The sequence below is a fragment of the Xylocopa sonorina genome, chromosome 11 (assembly GCF_050948175.1).
Source record: "Xylocopa sonorina isolate GNS202 chromosome 11, iyXylSono1_principal, whole genome shotgun sequence".
Taxonomy (NCBI): domain Eukaryota; kingdom Metazoa; phylum Arthropoda; class Insecta; order Hymenoptera; family Apidae; genus Xylocopa; species Xylocopa sonorina.
This window is the reverse complement of record NC_135203.1, coordinates 12155285-12177251: the sequence shown is the minus strand read 5'-3', so window position 1 is coordinate 12177251 and position 21967 is coordinate 12155285. Positions and strand designations below refer to the sequence as shown.

The following is a 21967-nucleotide window of genomic DNA, read 5'->3' as shown; positions in this document are numbered from 1 at the left end:
ATGAGAAAATGGGAATCGGAAGGATGCGTTTCGTTCAACAATTGTTGTTGCTTTCCCTCCTCTCTCTGGGCAATCAGGTAGAAATTATTTTTCCCAAGCTCGCGAGTCCTCTGTTCTCCGCTTGGAATTTTTATTCGCGTTCGACTAATTACGCTTCCGCGAGTCCCCTCGTATCCGCATCCTCGTCCCCGACGGGCACTTTTCAAGAGGAAGACTGTGCCGGATGTGCGGAAAATAAAATCAGCCTACTCGCTACGGATCCGATTTTAACGGTGCTACGGGTCGAATATGTCAAACAACAAATCCTCAAGAAGCTACGGCTTTCCAGGCCGCCCGAGATATCGATGCCGCTCTCGACCTTGCCGAAGCCTCTGATAAATGGTCGTGTGCTCGAACTTCGACCCGGATCGCCGCTTGAACCGGAAAAATCAGCAGACAGTTTCTATGGAAAAACCGATCAGATCGTTGTCTTCCCAAACGAAGGTTAGGCCCCTTTCCAACTTGTTCGTTTACGTTTCATTCCCGCTAAATGGGTGGATTACGAAACGGAATGGAACAATAATTTTATTCAAACTCTTTCGAAAACATCTGTAAACAAAATCAGTTCGATAAGAAAAAAGTACGATCCTCAACCCTTATGCATTAGTATAGTTTATGCGCGGAATGCAACAACAACAACAACAAAAAAGGACAAAAAAAAAAAAGAAAAAAAAGAACAAGCAAGCAAACGAGTAACAAAACTAAAAGTAAATAAATAGTAAATGATAAATAATTTCAGGTATCGCCGATTCGAACCATTTGACGGGCTTTAATCCCGCAGCCTGTTTCATATTTTATCTACCGAACGAGATGCAATTTGTGGATGTGACGTCGGCGCAACTTTGGTTTTACAAGGAGTACGATGAAAATGACGATCTGAATCAAACTTTCGTGCTGTCCGAACTCGATCATTGGGACTTGGACGAAAACTTTGAGAAGAACACTATTATGGCAATCTTCGAGACCGATATAGGAGGTATAGTGGGTAAATTTAATTAGGACGAGAAGGTTAAATTGAACGAAGCTGAACGTTTTATCCTAGCTAAGGCCAAAGATAAAACAGTTCCTATAGAGAGACACGTATCGCGTTGCTACTCGGTAAGGACTTTAGACCGCGAGGGGTAATGTCGGCAAAAACGTACGGCTTTTGCGATATAAACTACTGCACTCTATATGCACATTGTAGATAGGCACATATGATATTGTAGAATTGCGTTACGAATCTAGTTAGAGCGCATTAGGAAGAGGTACTGGCTGTTTCAGAGGGATGGGTGAAAGCTGATGTAAGTTTCACGCTGAAGAAATGGGTGCAAGAGCTCCGTTTGAATCACACGATACAGATAGCTTGCAGTACCTGTTCGATCGATCGAGATACCGCGCCTGTATCCATCGAGCAGACCTTGAAGCCTTTCCTGGTGATGCACACGTCGCCATTACCGCAGAAAAACCGACCGAAGAGAAACTCGAATTGTCTACCGGAAATGAAGGAGTGCTGCAGGGACGAGCTCTACATAAACTTCGAAGACATCGGTTGGAGCGATTGGATCCTTCATCCTAGCGGATACCACGCCTATTTCTGTCGCGGATCTTGCTCTTCCGCTGCTTCGCTAACCATCAGTGGGTCTCCCTACAATAACGTAATCAGAGTGGGCATCTCTCTTTTCTCATCTTTCTAATCCAATTATCATCCAATGCAATCAACATCGGGATAAAAAGAAATGAAGAAATATTGAAACATACCACTACTCCGAAGCATTAACTTCCCTTGGTTTTCTTTTTTCAGAAAATGTTGACCAAAAATGGTAATACGATTCATCGCAGAAGCGAAATCGTCCCGTGTTGTTCACCGACCCAATTATCGGCGATTCAATTGCTCTACGTTGATTCGAACAATACGATCACGCAAAAAACATTGCCAAACATGGTGGTCGAAGCCTGTGGTTGCATGTGATTCCCTCTCTAAAATTGACCGGATCTACCCGCACGCACGATCGTTATAATTAGTAGCGGCATTGTTTACACGTGGAACCGTCTAAACAATCGAAACAGTATTCATTCCCCAACTGCATTTCTCGTTGCCGTAAAAATGATGCGCTTCAATTATAATCAAACTATATATACATATTAATTAAAATTATAATATTAGTATAATGGCGTGCGTTGACGGAATATTTGTATATTATGAATGTTACTAAAAAACGTAGATGTAGAATTTAACTGATTATGTATGTGTACAGTCGATAGATTCGCACATTTCTCACGCTAAAAGTAATAATATAATATGAATATTTTAAACGTATATTATATACCGTACGTATATATTTGACTTGTGAAAAAACTACTACATTACTTACACGTCGCCGATCAATTATTGAGGGCAGAAATATCAAATGAATAGAATAAAATCAAATAAATTGATAAATTACCAGCTATTTTAGTAAAAACTAGGTATCGATACACTAACCTACGCTACCAATAGAAAGTGACTCCGTCTAGTGATCGTTGCCTGGTTCAGTAACAGCCGCGCAACAGCCGCGCAGTTACTCATCTTGTTTATACACAGATGGAAGCATCGATTTTGATTTACTAATGCCTGGACAGTTATAGCTTACCGAGGAGTGTTTAACGAACAAACGACTGTGTTTGATGTCGACTGTGTTTCTTATTGACCGGTTACCAACTAATCGGTCTGCTCGAATTTCTCCGAGTGTCCGACAATGTTCTGGCTTAAGGTTAAACGTTCGTGTCACGTATTGTACCACGTATTTCTGTAGTAAATGGAGATCAGTTTGTCAGGTAAATACGATACGGTTATAAAATTGAAAATATACGTTCTGAATTGTTATGGAATGATTTCAACGTACCTGCCGTTAAATCCATCCTTCGATTTGTGTTCCAAGTAAGAAATTAACCTGCACCGTGTAATCGTGATGCTCTCAGAGGTTGACGTATTCATCAGTAATTACACTCTTGTCGATCCAGATATATATCAGCTTTGGGTAGATGGACACTCGTGTAAGTTTCTAAATGAACTTTTAAAAGCGATACTTAACCTACTACCAATAAGTGAAACAATCATTTTTCCACACCTTTAGCCAGCGAAGCTGTGAACATCTTGCATCAACGCGGGATATGCCACCAAACGAATGCCTCGATCGAATTAGTAGCTTCCGATATACTCGATCACTATCGAACGTACGCTCTTCTAGAGAAGCTACTACATACACCGACTAAATTAGCGAGCGAACAGCTCGCGTTTCAAATAGAACCGCAAACTAGTCAGATGCTTATCGAAATGTGAGCAAATTGACTCTCCTATCGTCTAAGCAAACTATTCTCTTTACAAAGTCTATTCTTTCCTTTCCAATCATGAATCGCAGATACTATGAATTCGACGATATCGTTATCAGGGAGTTATTAGGTAAAAAGTTAACGTCAAAGAGTAGAAAGGATATGGACGAAGTGTCGGAGAAGACGGGTATCACGTTGAAGAGTTGTCGTCGGCAGTACGATAATGTGAAAAGAGTATTCAAAGTCGTTGAAGATTTGCCTGGATCTTTAGCTGCCAATATCGAGCAACACTTTTTACTTTCCGAAGACCTCGCCAAGTAACAATACAAAAATTATATTACCGCGCGCGCGCGAGCGAGAGAATACATTGTTTTTTTAACATACACGATCGCGTAGGCGATACGCTGCTGTGGTATTCATAGCATGCCTTCGATTCGAGATGAATAAAAGAAAGCTCCAGTTTCTAACGTTTCCCGATTTATACCATTGTGCTAACAGTATGATGTCGTTATGGACATATCGTTGTGTCGGGTCAGAATATTTTGATACTGATTTAGATAGGGAATTTTTACTGGAATTGGCCGAATGTAAGGTACTTTTGGAAAATGACAAACATCACAAGCAGTAAGTTTCCTTTAAAGTCAAGTCTCCATAGAAAACAGAAATAATCGAATGCATACGGTAGTATGCAAGATAAGATAACATTGGGTAAACATATTTCATAGCATTTTTTTACAGCTTGGTATGCATTAAGCTTAAGCCCATGCTTCTAGAACGTTCGTATCAAGAGATAGATGCAAACTTTCGTTCGTATACAAGAGCTATCCTAGGAATAGCATGTAATCTTCATCGCTCCAGAGATCTAAGGTTTTTCTTCTTGGAATTGGTAGAGAGATGCATAGAACCATGGCGTCAAGTGAATTGGACGCACACAGATCTAAAAAATTTCCTCTCTGTCTATAGCCAATGCGCGCTAGATATGGATGTACTTAGGTAGAGGAGAAACATTTTATGTCAACGAAACTATATGTTATGCTTTAAGAGTGAAATATTTCATTTCTCAGAGACAATGAACGAAGAGATGCCTTTGAACGTTACATGACGGTTGTTACGTGCTGCTTATTGCGTATGTATCATACATGACTATCAACGGAAGAGGATGGTGATACGCAATTAGTCAATATGAGGACTATTGGGAACGATGATTGATGAACTCGGTTGAAAAATTGTACACGTGCAATTTATTAAGCGACTGTAATAAATAATAAACAAATGCAGCGTGTTTGTTCATTAACTTTGTACACGGTATGAATTTGCAATTTTACAATTCGTTTTATCTACAGAGCACATTTGAACGTTATCTTTGGAGCTGTTTAACATTTACATTAATCTACATGGTATTAATTTAATTTAGAGTTTTCTTGTGTATGAAAATTAATCTCATTTGAATGGCAATTAAGATTTCAATCCGTTTCTATCGACGTTTTCGATTACATTAAATCTCGTTGAATCTTTACAATAAGATCGAAATGTGTTCAACTTGTCGCGCACATAGAAGAGGCAACATTTTCAAGGGTACGAACGACGAAGTACAAGTATATGTTCAACCTCCTTTACATCGAGCCAGAAACGAATACATCAGTTTTTGAGTACGTATAGGCCGATCAATTTTATAACGATGGCAAGGTATCGTGTACTGATCTTTCTTTTTACCAACGAAACATTCCCCCTCACCCCCTTCTCTCTCTTTCTCTTACTTTTTGTTCTTCTCTATTTCTATTAATGACACTATCGTCGTTAAACTTTGTACTTACATTTCGCGTAACGATAAACCTATAAAAGGCCATATCGAAAAGCGATACGACGACCGCACAAAACTGAACAAGAGAAATGGAAAAATTTAAATTTTACCTAGAGATCTTTACAAATAGTTACTCTACCAACCCTAGAACTTTATTTACTGCGTATACTATGTTACTCGTTTGTGGCAGGGATGCGGCTTCTAATGTTTTGGCATAGGGCATAGGTGTATCGACACCAGTGACACGAACTACCGGTGCATCGAGATGGTAGAATGCTTCACCTGAAAACGAAGACGACAGAGTAGTTAGGTAAAACAGGTACGATCAGATTGTTAATGCTAATAAAACGCGTCGATCGATGATACGAGTAGCTAACGTACGTACTTTCTGAGATTCTAGCACTAATCTCTGCTCCGATGCCACACTGTGGCCAACCTTGTTCCACGGTTAAAATATGATTTGTTTTCATTACCGATTGTACGATAGTGTCTATGTCTAGCGGTCTGAGAGACCTGAGATTTATCACTTCTGCCTCTACACCCTTTCCCGCAAGCTCATTCGCTGCCCCAAGAGCTTCCTCGACTGCTTTGGAGTGCGCTACTAACGTAACGTGTTTACCAACGCGTTCAATCTTTGCTTTACCAATTGGTAAGACGAAATCTTTCGACAAAGCTTCGTCTGACATAGGATACTGGACACCGTAGAGTATTTCGTTTTCCAATACGACAACTGGATCCGGATCACGTATGGCTGCTTTTAATAATCCTTTCGCATCTTCGCTAGTGTAAGGCGATACTACCTTCAAACCAGGGCAATGACTGTACCAAGCACCGAAGCACTGAGAATGTTGCGCCGCTACACCCGCTGCCGCCCCATTTGGGCCACGAAAAACAACCGGTACGTTTACTCTTCCAGCGGACATGTAAAACGTCTTGGCAGCAGAATTGATTATCTGATCTATCGCTTGCATAGCAAAGTTAAATGTCATAAACTCGCACACAGGGCGTAGACCAGCCTAGAAGACATTGAATTAAACGCAAACAGAGCGAAAGACGATGCTGCGGTAGCCGATATTGTATGGGACGGAATAATACCATTGCTGCTCCGACAGCTATACCGGCGAATCCTGCTTCCGTAATAGGGGTGTCGATGACACGTTTGTCCCCATATTTCTTCCAAAGGCCCCTAGAAACTTTATACGCTCCGTCGTACAGCGCTACTTCCTCGCCGAGTAGAAACACTTTCTCGTCTTTTTCCATTTCCTCGTCGAGGGCTGAATTCAAAGCATCCCGTACAGTCATCTGCAAGTAATGGCGATTAAGTCGGCGTAAGTAATCGGTAAATAATTATGGTCGAATATGAATATGACCTTGTTCGTCCTTGACTAACGGTCGTGCAATAACGAGAAATTGAACGACACAAACGTGAGAAAATTTGAAGAGTGGAAATTGGAGCTTTCCGAAAGTTGTAATCTCTGTTATATAGAAATGAGGGCAGGCGGGAACGAAGGGTCTGGTCTGGTCTCGTCGATGGGAGGAAGAGGTTATGTTAAGTAGAAATTAGATAGGACACAGGGAAATATTTAATATTTTCGCAAGGTAATGTATATTTAGTTACCTGCTGTGCCGCGGTCCATTTCGATGTTGAAAACGAACGGTGCACGATTCTTTTTGCAACTGACTAGAAACAAGGAAGAATCATAAGTCTGATTTATTCGGTTATTTGTTGAATCTCATATGTTTTCTATGATTTGAATATTGTTGGCGGTATTTTTCGCCGATATATATTTACCGAGAACATTGTAAATCGGAAATTGTTTGTTATCGTTTAAATCGGTCCTAAATGTCCTATTCGGTATTCACGTGCGCCACCGGGACCCCTCGGTCCGTGATTCTCTCTTTACTGCAGACTGTAACGTGGACGATGGGAAACAGTTCCCAAGGTCAATAGGCGAACTCTTATGAAATACGTTTCTACCGTAATCTTCTGTCTCGATACGATTGAATTTTGCAACCGTTTTCATCATTTTGTCCTCCATGGTTCCATGGAAAGGTGCCAAATGGAAATAAGGGAAAAACGTAGAAATAATAAAATTTTATTCAATTCGTAACATTACTCGTTCCGGCCGATAGATGTAGCCAATCGCAGCGATCGTTTAATGGGCTCCGTATCGAACGAAGTTGGAAAATCGCGGTAAATTTGGAACCGGTGAGGTAAACATCTGCATCGGATTCTAACGATATTTATTATATTAACATTTACTTTTCCTACGAGTAATGAAAAAAGGTTAGGGGGTAGAACAATCGGAGCAAAGAGAAAGCGCAGCAGAAGTTGAGAAGGAGCAAAGAACGTTGAGTTAGTTGCGTGCGTGCGTGCGTGCGTCGTGCATGCGTGCGACATTTATACACAGACGTGGCGGCGCGCTTCGGAGGATTATGCTGTGCAGTTTCCGCGGTTTTATGAATCATGTCAAATTATAATATCGGTATATAATTGCGATAAATATATAATAGTTGGATGAAGGAGATAAAAATATCAACGCTAGCATATTGTTTATTTACAAAATTGTATTCGCCGATGGTACAATGACAATGCTATATGAAAATGTGTATTTGTATGCGTCTACGAAGAATATTGGATTTGTAGAAAATGCATACGTTGCCAACATTCATACGTGAGCGTTCAATGCGAAGAGTAAGCACGCTTGCTTCTCGTAAACGAAAAGGAAAAGAAGATGTTGGATGGATGGAAACGTAATAATGAGAAACGAACAGTATGAAATTGTTCGTGCATCGATCTAACGAGAAGGAAATTACAATGTTGGGTATTATTATACTGTTCTGAACCGTGGTATTCTTCTTTCTCGGATTTTTTATTAACGAGAGAACAACAATTGCATAGAATCATTATCAGAATTAATCGAGGTAAAACATTAGTTGGAATGGAAAGATAGCCTTCTTTGTTTAGTTGTTTGTTAATTAAAATTACGAGAACGCAATCGAGGTTAAATTTTATATAGATGAAGAAACGAAGAGAGGGTCCGAAAGTGTTTACTTGTTCTTTTTTTCGTCTCAAGTACAAGTCTGTCTATCTGTATCGACATGTTTCCATCTGTCATGTAAATCCTAGCGTGTATACTCTAAGTCGTCTATGTATGTACGTATGTACGTACGTATGTATGTATGTATGTATGTACGTATTCGTGTGCGTATGTGCGGTGAGGGTGCGACTGGGGAGAGAAGAAAAAAAGAAATTTCGAAGAAACAAAGAGGTGTAAATGGAAGGTGTGACCGAGTGCAAGAGTACTGTTGTCAGAGCAAGAAGAGATTGTTTCTTTGAACAAATTTTTACTCAAGAAAAGATGAATAGAGAAGCAAAGAAATGGATGAATAGACGATGAAGAATGTATGAATAATCGTAATAATTGTAGTACCGTTAGCATCGAGTGAAATTACGCTACAACGAGTTAAATTTAATTTCGCTAATATCTGCCCAAACTACTGTCTGCCCGTGCCGGGAAATAAAGTACTCGTCGAAGACAAGTCGCGACATGATACGTTTCGCGATTAAACCATAAAGTTATTTCGTTCGAAGGCCTCAATTGACCGCATTTTACGCGATCATTCGTGAAACATTGATCGGCTGAAAAAAACGTAAGCAAGTTTCTCGGTGTATAAAACAATTTAGGGTATGTAAAACGCGTGTAATCTGACATCGAAGGAGGGATGCGCGCTAATTTATACGATATAAAAAATCTCCTTCCTTTCCCATGTATCATTTTCGCTGAAGTGTATATACAAACAAACTACTACCGACGTCTGGAGCTTTCCGAAACGAATGTATAGACAGCTATACTCGTGTTTACACAATATTGTTTAATAAGAAACATTAATCGCCTTTCTCTTTTTTCTGCTCACGTTCGAATAGCAAACGGTGCCGAAGGAGCGAGCGTGGCAGGCTACTGAACGAATGCGATGTTTTATGTCTACGTACACGTATGTATCTTTGGCATTTCTTTCGTTTGTATGTATATACATTTATTCGATTCGAGGCGTTCTCTTCCGTGTAGGCTGAAATTTTCCGCGTACCACGAGACTGCGTGCCCGTTGGCGGAGGATTTGAGGTAGACAAGAAATTCGAAGAGCTCGACGGTTGGTACGACCTTGGTAATCATTTGAACTAATCAATTATTTATTTAGTCTAGTCTGGTCTCGTCTCTCCACGTCTCGTCTCGTCTCGTCACGTCTCGTCTCGTCCCGTTTCGTATCGTGCAATGTGAATATATTTGATCGAACCAAAGTTTACGAGGGATGCGTCTAGCGGATACGCAAAAAGATTCGCGACAATTTCATTGCTCGTCGAACGGTAATTATCAACGTATCGTTTCGGATATTGTATTCCCTATTGCATTCTTTGTTCGCTGGTACGTTGTCGGCAACGTGACCGTACGAGACGCGTGTTCTTCCCACCAAGTGCTCTTTCATCGAAATAAAGAAGATTGAACGCGTAACAACAACCTAACGGCAGAAACCAACTAGAAATATGTATGTAAACGCACGCGTCTCTATTCCGTAACGATAACGATAAGTATTATCGTTTCGGTTAATCAAAATTCCAAGAGTTCCTCAGTTTGAATGAACTTATCAAGTCTACTATAGAGACGGAGAATCCTATCGTCCCGTTTCATATGTACATATGTATAGATAAACAAAAAGGGATCAACCAAAGGCAAAGTTATCGATCGAGTACTACCACAATGAATAACAGGGAGTAACGAGAAATAGTCGCAGTAGCAATAATAATAATAATAATAATAATAATAATAATAATAATAATAATAATAATAATAATAATAATAATAATAGTAATAAGAGGAAGAAATACAACCTAATGCCGAGAACGTAATGACAGTGATGGTGATGATAATGATAATGAAGATGACGACGACGATGATGATGATGATGATGATGATGATGATGATGATGATGATGATGATGATGATGACGAGCACGACGACGACGACGACGACGACGACGGCAACAAGAACAACAACAATAACAACATCAACAACAATAACATGAAGGAGAAGAGAAAGAAAAAGAAGAGTAGTAGTAATAATAGTAGTAGTGATAATACTAATAATAGTAATAGTAGTAATAATAATGATAATGATAATGATAATGATCATGATAATAATGATGATGATGATGATGATGATGATGATGATGATGATGATGATGATGATCATCATCATCATAATAATAATAATAATAATAATAATAATAATAATAATAATAATAATAATAATAATAATAATAATAATAGTAGTAGTAGTGATGGTGGTGATAGCAGTAGTAATGGTAATAGTAAATAGTAATAATAATAGTATCGGTAGAGTAGTAGTGGTAGTAGTAGGGGTAGTAGTAGTAGTACTAATAGTAGTACTAGTAGTAGTAGTAGTAGTAGTAGTAGTAGTAGTAGTAGTAGTAGTAGTAGTAGCAGTAGTAGTGGTAGTAGTAGTGGTAGTGGTAGTAGTAGTAGTAGTAGTAGTAGTAGTAGTAGTAGTAGTAGTAGTAGTAGTAGTAGTAGTAGTAGTAGTAGTAGTAGTAGTAACAGTAGCAGCAGCAACAGCAGCAGCAGCAACAGCAGCAGTAGTAGTGGTAGAAGTAATAGTAATAGTATTGATAATAAAAACAATAATAATAATAATAATAATAGAGAGAAAAATAAAAATGATAAAAAAATAAATACTGATGAGAGTATAATAATGGAAAGTATATATGTGTGTGTGTGTGTGTGTGTGTGTGTGTGTGTGTGTGTGTGTGTGTGTGTGTGTGTGTGTGTGTGTGTGTGTGTGTGTGTGTGTGTGTATATACAATTAGAACCAGCTAGGTCCACCAAACTTTGTCGAAAAGCCACCAATGCCCTTGCCAAACATGCTTCCAACTTTTTCGACAACGTTCGAAGTAACGTTGCTGATGTAATTCGCATCTTCGCTGTTAACCGTTTCAACGACCGTCACCTTTGGCTTTGGTCGTTCTACCTCGTCGTCGTTGCCATTCTCGGAGAGGCCCCTGGAAAGGAAAGAAAGAGGGAAAATAACGGTTCCGTTTCCGCTGTAGCACGCAGAGCTAAATAAAACTCACTCTTCGTTCTGAACGCTCGTTAAGGCACAAGTCGCTTCTTCCGTCTGCATCCTCTTATATATAGTCTGATATGTCGTCGAATTCAGTTTCTCCTCTATGACACCTTGCAGCTCAAAGTCAGAGTATATCTTTTTCACAATGTGGGCCAGACAGGTACATTGGTATAGGTGTAGATTGTGATCGAGTCTTTCCGAGAGCCACGTGCATAACATTTGAATTTGCGCTGTATACCATTGCTGGGTAGAGAGGGAAATGAATGAAAACGAGTTCAGTTTGATTGGATCTGAACGAAAGTAGGAGAGTAGTTGATCTACCTCGAAGAAGGTTAAAATCCATAGCTCGTCCAATACTTTGCCACGAATTTGATCCATGCAGTTTCTCGTGAAGCTTACGTAGGCCTGTCCCATTTCCTTCCCGTTTCCCGATACCTTCTGAAATGAATTTTATCCATCTATCGAGTGTAATAGTCGAGTAATAAGGATAAGTATATGATAAACGGTAGTTAGGTAGCTACCGTAAAGGTGAGAATGGAAGCTATGAATCCCTCGTCGTAGCGCGACAACTTGGACAAGATGGCTTCCAAAACTGTAACCAATTTCTTGATCATCCCTTGTGTCATCGCGACTGATGTCTTCTCGATCAAATCATCGATCTTTGCGTGATACTGGTGCTAAAAGTACGACACGAGGAATGGGGTTGAATCGTCTGATCGAAACGAGATTATTTAAGTTTGAAGTTTGAACAACAGACTGACCACATCGACGCCATCGATGGTGCACAATTCGAAGCTTTGATTTTTAGCATCCAAAATAACGTTCACCATTGCGCACATCTCGGATGGTATGATGTAATCGGTCGGGTTAAAGGTGACACCTTTCTTCAGCCACTGTTGAAACGCCGCGTCTGTTCGTTGAATGCAAGTTTCGATCATGTCGCATGCCATTAACGTCAATCGTTGTTCGAGATGTTGCCGAAATTCTTGATCCGGCCAGTGAAGGTCACGGATGAAAGATTGGAGCGCGTCCAGTTTCCAGAATAATTCGCCGGAGGTCGCGCATCCGTTCCCTTTTATCTCCCAACGTTCTTTCTCGAATCCTTTATAAATCGACTGAGCGATCGAGGTTTCCATCAGGTCCACGTAACGCACCACCATTGGAGAGAAGGTGTCGCGGAGGTGCTGATGAAACCTGCCGTTCTTCAAATTATCTAATAACATGACAAATGGAATAATAGGAAATTATCCGCAAGATGCGCAAGAGTATAGATCGCGAGGAATGTGAAAACTGACCATCCTCCCGGAGATAGTCGTTCATGATTTTGAAGAGCGGAAAACTGTCCCAAGTGTCCGGCGGTTGTTCGGCCAGCACTTTGTCCATATCGACGGCGAACAACGACCAGAAGATCTCGGCGTGCTCCACCATGAGATCGCTAAACCAGGCGAACGCCTGCGGTACAGTGTAGTAAGAGAGGATCGTGAAAAGATTGGACGTCACACGCGTTAGTTGAAGTAAACCTTAGCTACGTTGTTTGTTACCAACTATTTTGTATGATAGTATATCTTTTCTCTCTTACCTATATGCCCGGTTAAACGAAAATGATGTGCAATGAAACGCAACTCAGTTGTAGAAACCCAACTAATACCTTGGAATAGTGCTCCCCGTTCTGTTGAAGCAGATCTACGCACATCTCGGCGAGATGTATGAGGTCTTCGAGCTTCTTGCTGGGCGGTACGCAAACCTCGCCGCTGAAATCATCCTCGATTTTCGCTTCCGCGGAGAGTTTCGTGTAATTGACGAACGCAGCCTTCTCCAGACAATTCTTGATCAACTCCTTCACTTCCTCCTGAGGCACCGGACTAACGCCGTCCTTCATCATCACCCGTTCCAAAAGGGACAAGGTAGCCTTTAACGCACCGTCCGGCCGACCGAACGGGAAGCTGTACCTAGATGGATTCGTTCGCGTAACCAACGACTAAGTAAGGGGAGGGGAGGGGAGGGGAGAGTAAGTAAGTAAGTAAGCAAGCAAGCAAATAAGCAAGCAAGTAACCTAAAGTTGGTAATTTGCTCCTCGAGAATCTGCCTGAGCCTCTCCTTGATCTCTTGGAACTTTTCCTTCTCTTCGTGGGTAATAGAACCGACTCTGTCCGTTCGGTTACCGTAGACGTGAGTGGCGCAAAAAGCGAAACTAAAATGTATCAGAGTCGGGTCGATCATGAGTCCGCGATCGATTCTATCGAGCAGATCGTTCAAGTAGCATAAATGTCGAAAACAGCCGCGTACCCCGTATCTATCGTCAAAATCGATTAAAACAGTTGGTGGGTGGATGATGGATGGATCCATCTTTACTATTGTTGTCAGGTACTATTTTACCTGGCGCAATACTCGTCCAAAACGAATACTTGACCGGGTGAAAACCAGCCGAGCGAACAGTAAGGATCGTTCAATCGATAATCGAGAACCAAGTTTTGTAGAAACTTGAACAGCGCGTGATGCTCGAATTTGCAAGGATCCGCGCTAATGTAATCCTCCATCCCGTGTTTCTTCGCCCGGTCGGCGTCCCCTAGTATCTTACTGATGGTAGAATTTTTGTCCGCAACGGAAACCGGCGGCGTAGGCTTGTGAGATTGCCCGGTCGCTCTGTACATGACCATTACCCAGGTCTGACATTCGTTCTCGTCATCCGACGCGAATACTATGTTGTCTCCTTCGCGGACAGCGTTGAAATAGAATCTGTCGGGAAGAGAGAGAGAGAGAGAGAGAGAGAGAGAGAGAGAGAGAGAGAGAGAGAGAAGAGAGAGAGAGAGAGAGAGAGAGAGAGAGAGAGAGAGAGAGAGAGAGAGAGAGAGAGAGAGAGAGAGAGAGAGAGAGAGTCGGGGATGAGAGTTGGTCCGATCAGTACCGTAGCGGTAAGGAAAAGGTTGGTACCTTCCGTCGTCTAGATCCATGCCGACCATCAGATTCGCGGAAAGGGGCTCGATATAGTCGACCGTGTATCCGTCGAGTTGCATCATCTCCGAGGGTTCGCTCCTCTTCTCCTTGTACGAGCACATCGCGAACGTGTACTGAGACACTTGAACCAACACGTGATACCGCTTCTTCCACTTTTTCCACACGGACTTGCCCATCGCGTAAAGATAACCGCAATGCTTCATGTTGAACGGTTTGTCCATCCGACAGCCGATCTTAATACGCAGATCCTGATCGGAACAGTTCTTCGTAACGGACATTCGATACCATTCCGGCTGTTTACAGGAGAACGGAGTCGGTCGCAAGAGCACCTTGCCCAACTCCTTATCCTCGAGAGCGAGCATCGCTGAATTCTCGGTGTAGAGTCGCACCTTGACCAACGGTAGCGGCTGCATCGTGGTAAAATCCCCTTGCGTGTCCCACCTGTGTGCGTGCGCGCGTGTATGTATATATATATACATATATATATAGAGAGAGAGGAAGGAAAAGTGTAGTATACTTTCGCACGCATCATCCCGGTGTAACTCACATAGGTTTCGAGGCTTCGGCGTGATCGGTCTGCAATTTTTTGCTACCGTCGACCTCCATCGTGCAATAGACAATTTTGTTCGGTGGCAAACTTTTCAGCCCCCTAACTTCGACGACGACCACGGCCAGCTGAAAGGTCAGGCCAACGTCCATTTTGGTTAGCTGCGGTTCCGAGTCGGCCGAGTCGCTCTCCAATTTAACGAGGGAACCCTGAATGCGGCACCGGGACCGCTCGCGACGATGATTGCAACGCTTCAGCTTCTGCAACCCGTATTTACCGTCTGTCGAACCCTTCGAAACCGGGAGCGACTCTAAATTGGCCATCAACAGGTTGATGGACGACTTTAGTTCCTCGATGTAGAGCGACTCCATTTCTTTCAAAAGGAATTTCGGCATCAGCTTCCGGTTCTACGAAGAATAAGAAAGGAAACGGTACATCTTATCCCTATATATATATATATATATACTCACTGTCACTGACGCTCGGTGGTCTTATCCGGTGGCCACCGCTTACCTTTTCCATGTCGTTCACCTTTTGAAGCCGACCGTCCAGCTCCCTCCTGATGGCAGCAGCCTGCTCGTCGGCTGAATCCAACAGAAGGGCGTTAAACAGAAGCTGGTGCTCGAACTTTTTTATACCAAGAATTTGCTGAAACATATCGTACAGCTGCTCCTTGGGCAGTATCGTTTCCGAGATCAAAGACTGTTGTTGCATCCTGGAAGGCCTCTTCGTCTCCTCGTCCCCCGTACCTTTCATGATACAATCGAACTTGGCCAACCAGGACGTAAGTACAGTCTCTTTGCTCAGTCCGTCGATTTCCGGGAAGCGTAGGACACGTATTTTTATGTTCTCTTTGAACACCTCGCGGAAGTCGAGTTGCGAGCAAGCACCGCTTTGAACCATTTGGACGACTCGGTCCGACGTTAGAAACACGTCGTAGTAATTTTGTATAGCGTTGCGGAACGCTTCGTCCGCCATTATCTGTGTTTCTCCCTTCAGGAAGCTCTGCAAAATGAAATTTAATACGGCTTCTTGGTAGAAGCGTATTTAGGGTTTCCATCCAGCTAAAAGGACGTCGGGCTGTCGATTTTACCTGAAAACGCGAACATATCGTTTCGAGTTGTTGCTTGGTCACTTTTAACGGGCGTTTGGTCATGTCCAGGGGTTGTTTGGCGTTAAACGGATACGAAATGCATCTCGACACGAACACGTACAACTGTATCCTCGTCTTTCTCTCCTCTTCTTCGCGTTCCTGTTTGTCCTGCGATATCGTCGTCGACGGAACGGTGAAATCCGACGAAGGAATCGATGGGAAATTACGGATGAAACGAAGAAAGGTTCAGAGTTACCTGCAGCTCGGTTTCGGTTTTCTCGCTGGCGACCGACGGCGAAGGACTGGTAGGTCTCTGAGCGTAACTAGCCGCGTCCTGAGCGGCAGACATCGAGGGGGACAAGGAACTTCTCGCGGTGGCGAATCCAGATCCGTCCGAGCTACCATCCTGACCGGTAGCCGCGGCGGCGGCGGCGGCGGCGCGAGGCGTCCCGATCGGTCCGTGGCTCGAGCTGCCTCCGGGCGAGGCCAACGAGCTCACGCTACCCGAGACGGGACCGATCGCGCCACCGAGATTACCCCCAGGTCCGATCTGTCGTCGAGATCCGTACGAGCTACCGCTTCCTGCGCGAGCCCCACCAGTGCCTCCACCACCGCCGCCGACACCACCGCTGCTACCACCGACGCCTCCGACGTGTGCAGGGCTCTGATCCTCGTCGCTCTCCGCCTCCGACGAGCTGGGATCGATCATTATGCTCTCTTCCTCTGTTACCTCCTTTCCTCCTTTTATTTACCCTCCGGCCCGCTTCCTGCCTTCTCGACTCACCTACGATCGACACCGATACCAATTTACTTTCTCTCTTTCCCCGTTTAGAAAACGGCGTTATTCGCGCCATACTTTTCAACGCGACGTTCGCCCACAATCAATTATGCATGCTACACCTCCGTTTTAATCTCGAAGCGCGCGCGCAACTACGTACCGCTAGTTGTGCATGCACACGCACGCACGCACACACATCCAAACACGACGTATTATCATCACGTATCCTTTATCTCCATCTGTTTCCTTCGATTCTGACGCTTCGACTCCCGTTAAAAATGAATCAAGGCGAATGAAAGTTGAAAACGCATTCGTTCTACCGTAAAGTTGGATGATTGGGTGTGTCGCAGGTGCCATCCATACGTGTACAGGACTTTGTAACCGAATCTACTTGTTGGAGTGAATTTGGCTCTCTCTCTCTCTCTCTCTCTCTCTCTCTCTCTCTCTCTCTCTCTCTCTCTCTCTTCCGTTCTCCTTCTCGTACATGCGCACGTGCTATATCACTCGCGATCGTTATTAGAAACCCAGTGAAACGAACCTTTTTTCCTAAACAATGCGAGGCCACAAAGACCCTGAATATCGACAAATCATCCTGCGGTCATAATATGGTATCGTACTCGAATGCAGACGAAAAATCTTCCGTGTTGGGAATATCGAACCGTTGTTATTTTCAAGTTCAAACAGCCGGGGAACTATTTCAACGCAAAACGAACGAAGGTTGAAGAGAGTGGACGGAATGAACTCTCAACGATTACGACGAACCCCAATGTACTCGACAGCCTTCGTTCGTCAACTAACCAACGGTCGAGATGATGGCGCCGACGCCGACGACGACGCCGACGCCGTTGCGTTTCCTATCTACCCGTCTATACATAAGAGGGACGTTACATGTATGTATGTATGTATAGATATCGAGGAAACGCTCGGCAAATTCGCGAAGAAATTATCAGAGGAGAAGAGAAACTAGCTAAATCAAGCTAATCAAACAAAAGAAACGAAATAACAGTTAGAATGAGAGAGAGAGAGAGAGAGAGAGAGAGAGAGAGAGAGGGAGCAGATGGTGGTACGTCGTCTAAAGTCCGGTAACCCTGAAACAAAAAACTGTAGAAAAGCACGAGATGATGGAATGTCAAAGTATATACGCGAAAGTTCGAAAGTGAAAGAACCGGAAGTCCAAAGACGCATGCATGATGGATGAAAAAGAGAACCAGGGAAAGATGGGCTGTAGGCAAAAGGAAAGTGGCAGTGGGCCATCGATCGGGTGCGCGCGGTTGTCAATGATGGCACGGTTAGTCTGTGTTGCTGCGTTGTCCCGTTCCTTTCTTTTTCTATCGATATATACCTACGTATCTACAATATATATATATATATATATATATACGTTTACTTACTTAACTCACTTTGCTCGCTTATGAAACTGATCCTCACTGATTTCGCTCTGACGCTTTCCCTTTTCTCATCCATGTTTTATCGTTGATATTCTTTCGAATTCACGTGTAAATACTTGCGCATAACGAATATTCGTTAAGGGCACCATTCCTGTGAGGAATTTTTACAGCTGTTAGATACTACACCTGAAAGGCAACAAACAAGTTTATATAAACCTAGGTATGATTTGCAAAAATGGTAAAGAAATTTGGAATTTATGTTTTTTCTAGAGAAACACCAGTTTCACACATATTATTGATTGCATCTTTCAAACCGTAAGTCCTACAAGAAAATGACAACAATTTCCTACACCATTAGGAAATATTACATATTTTACCCTGAAACTGGAAAACAACTGGAATAATAAAAGTAAGTGTATAAATCACGAAAATGTTCACCTCCTATATTTAACTAATTATTTTTAGACGCGGAGGGCAGCAAATTTCACAAAAACTTCTTTATTCGCTAAACATTCTGATGGTATAATCGGAAAGAAATTTTTTGTGACACGGTGAAAGCTGCAGGTAAATTGTATATGCGTTCGTAGTATTTGAAGGGTCCATTTCATTTTTAATGCTAAACGTGGCTTTCCACAGACAGTATTTAACGATCAATTTTACTAACAATTCTTACAGGGGAAGTCTATAATTCTATAAAAAAAGATGGTTTTTTTTACCTGTTTTGGCAGGCCGAGAAATGGTTACATAAATTTGATATTTAGAAAAATTTTTCTTAGCATTGGTGGCGCCATCTCTTCGAAATGTGGTCAAACTGGTCGCACAGCGTTATCGACAGCGAAGTGAACTCAACTAACTAGTGGCGCCATCTCTGTGAAAAGTGCTCAAACTGGTGAAGTGAACTGCTCAGCAACTACTAGCGCCATCTCTTGGAGAAACGGTGAAACCGACCGGGCATTAGTTTCAACACTTTCGGCAGAGATGGCGCGACTAGTTAGCTGTGTTCACTTCGCTGTCGATAACGCTGTGCGAGCAGTTTGACCACCTTTCCAGAGTAGGGTCGGTATCGTCCGTCTCGCTCTATCTTATAGCTTTCTCTAAAGCGGGAGATAAAATTCTGTAATTAAAAGCTTTTCGACTGTTTCAGTTAATTATACCCACTTACACTACCCGGAACGTAAAATATTAGTTATGAAGTGAGTTGCAAGTAAATAAATATAAAGTAAAATAGTGAGGATAACTTTCGGTGATCGTGTTTGCTCGCGAAAGAGCTGAGACGAGTAAACGATAGTTTGCCAAGGCTAACGACACCTCTCGGTGGCGTTCTAACGAAGATTTCCGATATCGGAGGACACGCGATGATAATGTTCGAATGCTAGTTGGAATCGAAAACTTGTCGAGATTTCGAGATTCTCGAGCGCAAAGTCGATGACGATGATGACGATGATTAGTAACGAATCGACGGTTGGATGATATCGATATAAATAAAATATATCGATACGACGCTAACGTAAGTAAAGTAAAGTAAAGTAAAGTAAAGTAAAGTAAAGTAAAGTAAAGTAAAGTAAGGTAAGGTAAGGTGAAGTAAAGTAAAGTAAAGTAAAGCAAAGTAAAGTAAAGTAAAGTAAAGTAAAGTAAAGTAAGTAAAGTAGGCGGAGAGAAATAAATGCAATGCCAGTGAGGAGGTTTCGTTGGTTCGATGCGAACGAGAATCGAGAATGAGAGCCGTGTTAATCGATCGGCATTCGCGTGGTAGAAGAAAGAAATATGCGGCAAGCATATCGTAAGCACATGGTTCTGGGGAAGAGGGAATAGATAGAGGACGAGGAGCATCTGTCCGAAGCATGTCCGGGATCAGGAGAGGAGAAGCGGAGAAGAATCGAAAGGGTTCGCAAAGTATCATTCGAATCGAACCAATATGAGAATAATCTATTTCCTGAAGTACCGGCCGATTCGATTCGCTGCTTTCGCCACTGCCACGGTGGTGTTTCCAGCAACCCGTGACAAACGATTCGCTCTTTCTGCGTTTAATCGTTTAATCGTTCTACCACGATGTAGCTGAATTTCTTCGAATCTCAATAATAATACGGTATCGCGGAAAAAGCGGAAGTAACGGGAAACAAGTGATACGACATGCATCAATTATTATATCCCCGCAGTCGTCCTTTGCGAACGCTTATTTTAGGATTAATTGGCTTGACTTTCTACGTTTACTATCGCACCACTTACTACGATGTCCCTCAATATGCTGTGTCTCGAAACGTCAGTGAGTAGTTTTTTACCAAATTTACTCTTTATACGAAACGGCAAACAATTAATTATTTTATTGCTTATATCTACTTGGTTTAGGTCAATCTACGTTTCAAGAGCTTTATAAGGAACGGTCCAACGTAACCATAGAGCATCGTACAGCTGTTTCGTCCAAGAACGATTCTCCGGAACCATCTGCCATCGGTCCCTACAACGTCGAGAACGTCGCCAATCTCTCCAGTTCTATGGTCACCGTACAATCGACGTCGTCTAGCACGCAAACGGTATCTTCGGCGAGCGTATCCGTTCCGATTGCCTCCAAGCAGAGTAACGAAAAGGTTTCCATGCTGACGCAGAAGACGACCAACGAGACCAAACCGGTCCAGATGCTCTCCGGCGAATACTTTGCACGTAACATTTACGAAGCTGGGCATACGGTGCCGATTCCGGAGAGATGTCCAAACTTTGGGAAAGAAATGGATCTGGTTGTGATAATAATGTCAGCGCCGACCCATCTCGAGGCTAGGATGGCGATACGACAAACATGGGGTCATTACGGTCAGAGAAGCGATATCAGCATTTTGTTCATGTTAGGTGCGACTACGGACACCAAAGTGGAAACCATATTAAGGAAAGAGGAAAAGACGTACAACGACGTGATACGTGGAAAGTTTTTCGATTCCTACTCTAATTTGACGCTTAAAACGATCTCTACCCTCGAATGGGTAGACAGTTACTGTTCCAAGGTTAAATTCCTCCTGAAGACTGACGACGACATGTTCATCAATGTTCCGCGTCTGCAAGCTTTCGTGATTAAGCATGCAAAAGATAGGAACGTAATATTTGGTAGATTAGCTAAAAAATGGAAACCAATTAGGAATAAGAAAAGTAAATATTACGTATCTCAGGCACAGTTCAAACACGCTGTCTTTCCAGACTTTACTACCGGGCCTGCTTATCTTTTGTCGAGCGACATCGTGCGCAAGCTGTACGACGCTGCGTTGGATCAAACGTATCTTAAGCTCGAAGACGTTTTCGTCACCGGCATAGTTGCGGATAAATTGAAAATTAAGAGAACGCACGCAAACGAATTTCTGAACAAGAAAATCTCGTACAGTGCGTGCAACGTTCAACGAGGTATCAGTATTCATATGGTCAAGTATAGCGAACAGTTTGATCTTTGGAAAAAATTACTCGACGGTAAAAGCAAATGCAAATGACAATAACACTCGACGAATTAACCGTCGTTGGTGTTTTACCAACGTCCGCTTCTCAGTTCCACGTACATACGTACATACGTAGATCGGATCGAACAACTCGTTCCTCCTGTTCTCCCTTGTTGTGCGCAAACACGAGTACATAGACTCGGGCTATCGTATATAATGATAAGTCGCGAACAGCTATTTAATTATTTAATCTTTCAAACAGCGTATGGAAAGGGAAAAGTTCTTTCTTATTGCTAATTTAACAATTGTTACTACAATGTTTATGTATGTTTCCCCACGGAAACCTTAAACAGTCTCCACGACGACGATCCGTTTTGAAAACAATCAAAGCTGTCTTGTTCGTTGAAATACTCGTCTCGAATGGCCTGTTGAATACAGAGAACCACGCAGAGACTTACACCCATATATTAGTGTTCTTCTTCTTTTTCTTCTTCTTCTTCTTCTCCTTCTTCTTCTTCTTCT

The 21967-nt window shown here is 42.5% G+C and overlaps 5 protein-coding genes across 9 annotated transcripts; 3 read left to right on the top strand and 2 right to left on the bottom strand.

Moving 5' to 3' along the window:
* The first annotated feature begins 13 nt into the window (after positions 1–13).
* Daw (activin beta chain dawdle) lies at positions 14–1991 on the top strand. Of its 2 annotated transcripts, none has more exons than XM_076904698.1 (4): positions 14–483; positions 779–1015; positions 1303–1676; positions 1823–1991. In XM_076904698.1, exons 1-4 carry the CDS (start codon positions 24–26, stop codon positions 1988–1990), a joined length of 1239 nt encoding a protein of 412 aa, XP_076760813.1. In that variant the 5' UTR covers positions 14–23; the 3' UTR covers position 1991. The 2 variants fall into 2 exon arrangements, with proteins under 2 accessions (XP_076760813.1, XP_076760812.1); XM_076904697.1 differs by having other exon boundaries at positions 1303–1685.
* Positions 1992–2877: 886 nt separating this feature from the next.
* Positions 2878–4537, top strand: Fibp (acidic fibroblast growth factor intracellular-binding protein). 2 transcript variants are annotated; one of them, XM_076904298.1, is made up of 6 exons: positions 2879–3054; positions 3135–3336; positions 3420–3647; positions 3727–3954; positions 4069–4323; positions 4395–4537. In XM_076904298.1, the coding sequence occupies exons 1-6, from the start codon at positions 2970–2972 to the stop codon at positions 4471–4473; spliced, it is 1077 nt and encodes a 358-aa protein (XP_076760413.1). In that variant the 5' UTR covers positions 2879–2969; the 3' UTR covers positions 4474–4537. The 2 variants fall into 2 exon arrangements, with proteins under 2 accessions (XP_076760414.1, XP_076760413.1); XM_076904299.1 differs by lacking the exon at positions 4395–4537 and having other exon boundaries at positions 2878–3054; positions 4056–4230.
* Positions 4538–5087: 550 nt separating this feature from the next.
* On the bottom strand, positions 5088–6947 carry Pdhb (Pyruvate dehydrogenase E1 beta subunit). Its single transcript, XM_076904301.1, has 5 exons — positions 6924–6947; positions 6750–6812; positions 6227–6433; positions 5517–6147; positions 5088–5413 (listed from the first exon to the last, which is right to left on the bottom strand). The coding sequence occupies exons 1-5, from the start codon at positions 6930–6932 to the stop codon at positions 5262–5264; spliced, it is 1062 nt and encodes a 353-aa protein (XP_076760416.1). The 5' UTR covers positions 6933–6947; the 3' UTR covers positions 5088–5261.
* Positions 6948–10998: 4051 nt separating this feature from the next.
* On the bottom strand, positions 10999–16637 carry Cadps (calcium-dependent secretion activator 1). Of its 3 annotated transcripts, none has more exons than XM_076904285.1 (14): positions 16123–16637; positions 15867–16034; positions 15287–15778; positions 14774–15180; positions 14203–14667; positions 13648–14007; positions 13325–13564; positions 12918–13220; positions 12567–12733; positions 12033–12484; positions 11793–11948; positions 11593–11709; positions 11279–11514; positions 10999–11206 (listed from the first exon to the last, which is right to left on the bottom strand). In XM_076904285.1, exons 1-14 carry the CDS (start codon positions 16573–16575, stop codon positions 11011–11013), a joined length of 4212 nt encoding a protein of 1403 aa, XP_076760400.1. In that variant the 5' UTR covers positions 16576–16637; the 3' UTR covers positions 10999–11010. The 3 variants fall into 3 exon arrangements, with proteins under 3 accessions (XP_076760400.1, XP_076760401.1, XP_076760402.1); XM_076904286.1 differs by having other exon boundaries at positions 11593–11706; XM_076904287.1 differs by having other exon boundaries at positions 12567–12723; positions 12920–13220; positions 16123–16636.
* A 3521-nt stretch (positions 16638–20158) lies between these two features.
* LOC143428759 (beta-1,3-galactosyltransferase 5) lies at positions 20159–21499 on the top strand. Its single transcript, XM_076903874.1, has 2 exons — positions 20159–20295; positions 20379–21499. Exons 1-2 carry the CDS (start codon positions 20163–20165, stop codon positions 21497–21499), a joined length of 1254 nt encoding a protein of 417 aa, XP_076759989.1. The 5' UTR covers positions 20159–20162.
* The last annotated feature ends 468 nt before the right edge of the window (positions 21500–21967 follow it).